Source organism: Haplochromis burtoni, unplaced genomic scaffold (assembly GCF_018398535.1).
Source record: "Haplochromis burtoni strain Fernald_Lab_line unplaced genomic scaffold, NCSU_Asbu1 Contig_528, whole genome shotgun sequence".
NCBI lineage: Eukaryota > Metazoa > Chordata > Actinopteri > Cichliformes > Cichlidae > Haplochromis > Haplochromis burtoni.
The window spans coordinates 320,209-326,174 of NW_024582889.1; the positions used below are offsets into that span (position 1 = coordinate 320,209).

Consider the following 5,966-nt stretch of genomic DNA (forward strand, 5'->3'; position numbering starts at 1 on the left):
AAAGAGAGTCTGCAGACTCTAAATGTTTTCCCATTAATGAAGGTCGCCAGCACAGACACCTGTGTACAGGTCACCACCTGGATGACTGGCTGTATCTGACTTCAGACTCTAAGTCAGTCACTTGGTCAAAGGTTGTTTCCTGTGTGTTTTAAAGACTTTAACAATGAGATGGTTTAGGTCACAGCTCCTGATTGAGGTGTCTGTCTGTGTGAGAAGGATCAGAATCCCAGTGTTGTCCTGATGTGGATTAACGAGGGTCAGATTTACTGCAGGGGCTCAGGCAGACGAGCTCCACCTTTGTCTTCACTGACCTGATTAACTGTTTGTGCAGATAAGATATGCTGGATATTTACAGTCTTCACGGCTGTTGTCACTGTTTGCTCTGCTTCAGATGTTGTCAGACAGAAAATTTACTGGATGTGATATCAGAGACTCAAGAGAGACTCTGCTCCCCTCTTCCCAATATGGGCATAATTCATGACCGATATGAGGATTGTTGCTGTTATCTGTAGTTTACACCTGTTTCGTGTTTAGCCTGAAATTTTGACAATTTCACTTTTTTTTTTTTTTTTTTTTTTTTTTTTTTTTTTTTTTTACTGCATCTTAATTATAATTTTAAAAAAGGGCTATTATCAGTTTGCAGTAAAATGTGGTCAAGCATCGGTCTGGGTCAAATTTAGGAGCTTAGAACTGGTGGTTTTTTGTGTTGTGTGTTTTTTTTTTTTTTTGTTTTTTTTTTTTTTTTTTACTGCATCTTATTATAATTTTTAAAGCTATTATCAGTTTGCAGTAAAATGTGGTCAAGTTGAAAAATACATGCACTACAACAATACAGTGATGAAATAACACATAGGAAACTCACATTAAAGACTTTTATTCAGAGCCTCAGGTACAGAACACACTGACACAGTTGCTGCAGGACTTAAACCACTAAAGGAGCTTTGGAGCTTTTATACAGAAATCTAACCACTTACAGCAACGTGGGTCACCTGTTCCACAAAGATGCATGACATACATTACCATACAATTACAGGTAAAATGTGGTGAAATCTGTGGTGGTCTCACCATGACACACGGATGATCTGATATCCTCGTGTTGGTGTTGTTCCCAGACCATCATGAAAATGTTGTTCCAGGTTCAACATTGCAAGTGACCAATCACATTGTTGTGACGTTATTCTTTTGCGCGCCAAGCCATTCGTGCATTTATGAAATTCCAATGTTGCAAGGACAATATCAATTCTGCTTACTGTTTATTAAAGGGTTACGGTTAGGGTTAGGGTCCGTTGATCGGCGGACAGAGGCGGTTTCACGCAGCTTAAGTACAGTTTTTTGTTTTACGCCGGTTTTTCCCGAAGTCGCAAAAGTATGACGTCACAACATTCTGATTGGTCACTTGCAATGTTGATCCTGGAACAACATTTAGTATGATGATCTGGGAACAACACCAACACGAGGATATCAGATCACACTCTGTTCAATCTGCATATAAATGATTTTATACTCATTGATTTTCTTTATGTTCACTTTTGTTACAAAAAAAGATCATGAAGTTTAAACTTAAACTTTTAAAATGTACTTTTTGAATATGATACAGACTGTGATAGGGCTGCTCTATTATGGCAAAAATGATAATCACGATTATTTTCACTGAAATTGAGATCTCGATTATTTGACGATATTTATTTAACAATAACAATGTATTGAATAATGGCTTTAAAGATTGTCAAAAAATAGTGTGCAAATACTGATAACAGTGCAAATGTTTGCAATATAAAAAATAAATGAAAAATGTAAACATCTATGTTTAGTGAACTTTGCAGTGTTGCTCTGTGGTGCAGCTACGACACTGTAGCAAAGTTTACACACTATGTCTACTTGATCCACGTCTGACTCCGCGAACCCATAATGTTTCCACACCACTGAAGTTTTTTTTACCTCTCTTTTCAACCAACAGTCACTCTCCTCTCCAAATAACTTCTGCTTAGCTTTCCGAGCTTCCCTCGGGTCCTCTTAATCAGCGGTCCCCAACCCCCGGGCCTCGGACCGGTACCGGTCCGTGAGTCGTTTGGTACCGGGCCGCGAGAGTTGAGGCTCAGGTGTGAAATGTATGGTTTTCAGGGTTTTTATCGGTTTTCAGCGTTATTTTGTTATCGTTTTTATCGTTAACTCGGTTTTCCTGGGTCTTTTCACGTGTGTTATGAATAAATCTTCTTTTTTTCGGTACCGGTACTAGTTTTATTTTGTTGTATTTATCGCGACACCTTAAAGGCCGGTCCATGAAAATATTGTCGGGCATAAACCGGTCCGTGGCGCAAAAAAGGTTGGGGACCGCTGCTCTTAATTGTTGTGACACGTGTTCGAAATGCAGAGAGGTGCGCTCGATTTGCCACACGGAGCAGCGCGAGAGTAAAGCACGAGGGAGGGGCTAATAATCGGCTCAGTCATTTTTAATGATCGTTGAAAGCCCAGATCGTAATCGAGATTAAAATTCGATTAATTGAGCAGCCCTAGACTGTGATGACATTCTTGTTGTGCTGAGAACTTTGTACTGTGACTTGATCACATCATTTACTGTAAATGATGGACTTGCACTGTTTTTCAGTTTGTCCATATGACTTAATTTGGATATTTGTCACCTGTAATAAAGTGAGAGTTTAATGTGGAGTGAGCAGCAGAAATTAAACCACTTATATTTCCATAGAAGAATCCAGATTTATCTGCATTGACTGATCCTGTTGCTCTGTAACTAACGTCCTGGTGTTACAAAGAGCAGACAGTTTGAGTCAGCTCTCAGTGTAATGATAAATATTAAAATGGAGTAAGATTATTTTAACGATGTATTTTAACAGAAGCGCTCTTTCCTGTGTTTCAGTGTTCTGTGCGTGCTTCCTCCAGAGCCCACCATGCCGATCGATATGACCCTGCCCCTGTACCTCTCCAAAGAGGACTTTTCCTACAGGAAGCCTCGGAAAACCTGTAAACCTGCTCTGAGGTTCCAGCACTCGCACCTCCTCGATCAGTCCGAGCTCCAGGATGACAGATCCATTAGCAAAAACGGGACCAAAACCAAAAAGCGTGTAACTTTTGCCGACCACAAAGGCCTGGCTCTGACCCGGGTGAAGATGTTCTCTCCATTCAGTGACCCCATTGACATTCCCATGAACATCCAGGAGCAGCTGAGCTCAGCTCTGTCACTCAAAGCTGAGGATGACCGGCTGGTGTTGGGCTTCGCTCAGCCTGCTTCAGACTACCTGCTGTTCCGTCAGCGCTTGGAGGAGAACCTCGTCTGCCTCGAGCACTGCCTGTTGAAAGAGAAGGCGTTCGCGGGAACCGTCAAAGTCAGGAACGTGTCTTTCGAGAAGTCAGTGAAGGTGCGTGTGACCTTTGACTTGTGGAAAAGCCACACGGATGTGGACTGTGTGTACATGAAGGACTCCTATCCCAGCCTGCACCACGACACCTTCTCCTTCGAAGTGTCTGTGTCTGGCGAGCTGAAGCCGCATGAGCGCATCGAGTTTGCCGTCTGCTACCAGGTGGATGGCTGCGAGCACTGGGACAGCAACCAAGGCAACAACTATAGCATCACGTGGTCCTCGATGAGGAGGGGCCATCAGCAGGCCTGGAGTAGGCCCTCCTGTGACTATGGGGTTCACTTCGACCGATATGGCAGCCCCACGTGTTCACACGGGATCTTCCCTGATTGGCCGGGCTATGCCGGATATGAGAACATCGGCCCGTACTACTGAGCATGCTTGCTCTGTTTTTAAAGCACGCACTGCCATGCTGCACATACATGCAGAGTCACTTTTACAAACATGCATCCGTTAATGCCAATGCTGAATCACATTAGATTCACATCCGTGCTACAGGAGGGGGAGGGGGGAGGAAGTCTTCCAAGAGTGGATCTTTTGGGGGAGGGGGCTTTGTGGTTGAAGTGATTCTTGACTTTAAAACATGAACTTTAGAAATGCTTCAAAAATAGAAGCTGTTCAGAAATTGCCAGAGAAAATTTGTGTTTGGGTTGTCTTCAGTTTTCTTACAATCTTCATCATGAAGTTATCTGCTTCACTAATCAAAAATTAAAAAAAAAATAGGAAAAGGAAACAAAAAACTGAAGCAACTGAAACAAGTTTAAAGATGAAAACTAGCAGCTGCTTAACTTTAGGATGACTCAGATTTCCTGGGGGGGCGTAAATCTCAAGTGATGTGAGGGAGCATGTTTGAGGTCAGGTGGGCGGGGTCTCAGCTGCTCCTTCTGGCAAGTTGGATGATTTAAAAGAATGATTTGTGAAAGGATGACCTGCCTGCAGATAATCATCAGTTTTATTTCTCACTGAATTAAGTCTTAATGACAGATTTTTGTCTGGGTGACAGAAATGAGCTGCTTTTAGAAGCTGACAGTCGGTGGGTGGTCTGACTGTGGGGTGGATGGCTGCAGCTTTAATGTTTCTGCTTTCTTTCACAGTAATGCAAAGATTTGCACATTAGTTTGTAGGAAAATGCTTCTGACATCGGTCACTGATTAATTTAGCGTCTGCTCAGAGCAGCTGGTAAGGAAAACATAATTTATTTTTTTAAGAAAAGTGACCTGGAAAATGTGATTTTTACCACCTGTGCTGTGATGAGTGATGTTCATGGATTAGTTCTCAAACTCTGTTTAAGCTACATGTTCATTTAGATGTGTGTAAGTGTGTGCATCGATTTCCTGTTTTTAAAAAAAGTATTTTGTACGCGCCGCTCAGTGTTGGAGGGAATCGTGTGTCTGAAGTGAAGAGTGTGTGTGTTAACGAGGGTTTTAAGGAAAGCCGGTGAATAAAGTTGAATGTTTAAAGTTGGTGTAATGTGACTGTGAAATGTTTTCTGTGGCAACAGCCTGCTGTCTTACCCCTGAGTGACAGAACAATAAAATGTGGATGGTTTTTAGCTGGAGTCTGGTTTATGTTTGCACACACACACACCTTTCCAAAGAGCTGATGACCTGCAGCTAAAGACATTCACTCCGATCTGAACAAAGAATCAGTGAAATCAGTGTCCTGCAGGTTGTAGATATCACCCTTTCTTCAACATTTTTTAAACATGGGACATGGAAGCTTCTCTGCATAGATGTCACATTTGCATCATTTTCATGATGTACACAATGAAACCTCTGAAATAGACACTTCTGTTTTGCGAGCTTTCAGGTTAAGCTCTCACAGGTGTAAACAGCCATTCACACATTCTTGATGAAAGGTTATAACATCTGTGCAGGCCAGTATTCTCCTAGCACGTCTTGAAAGACCTCCTGGCAATTATTTTGATAACTTTACCACAAAATAGGTTTTAATAAAGCACTCGGGTGTAGGGTGGATACAGACAAGGAAAAGAAAATACAGAGTGGGCCATTTATATGGATACACCGTAATAAAATGGGAATGGTTGGTGATATTAAAGTCCTGTTTGTGGCACATTAGTATATGTGAGGGGGCAAACTCCTCAAGATGGGTGGTGACCATGGTGGCCATTTAGAAGTCGGCCATCTTGGATACAACTTTTGTTTTTTCAATAGGAAGAGGGCCATGTGACACATCAAACTTATTGGTAATGTCACAAGAAAAACAATGGTGTGCTTGGTTTCAACGTAACTTTATTCTTTCATGAGTTATTTACAAGTTTCTCTTTGTTCACAGCCATTGACATGTCGAAGAGGTTAACACGTGAGGAGCGGATCGAAATTGTGTTGATATCTGGTGAACGCAGTAACCGGGTCATTGCAGCAGATTTCAATGCAAGACACCCTACGAGACCACCCATCTCCCATGCTACAGTTAGCAAACTGCTTGCTAAGTTTCGTGAAACTGGTTCAGTGTTGGATTTGCCAAAATGTGGACGCAAGAAAACTGTCACTAATGAAGAAACATCAGTGGCTGTCCTAGCTTCATTCAGCAAGAGCCCACAGCGTAGCACTCGCCGCATGTCACTGGAGA

At 42.1% G+C, this 5,966-nt stretch overlaps 1 protein-coding gene across 1 annotated transcript; it reads left to right on the forward strand.

Annotated features, from left to right (window-relative positions):
* The first annotated feature begins 2,490 nt into the window (after positions 1 to 2,490).
* On the forward strand, positions 2,491 to 4,926 carry LOC121812318 (protein phosphatase 1 regulatory subunit 3B-like). Its single transcript, XM_042214194.1, has one exon. The coding sequence runs from the start codon at positions 2,907 to 2,909 to the stop codon at positions 3,747 to 3,749; it is 843 nt and encodes a 280-aa protein (XP_042070128.1). The 5' UTR covers positions 2,491 to 2,906; the 3' UTR covers positions 3,750 to 4,926.
* Positions 4,927 to 5,966: the final 1,040 nt, after the last annotated feature.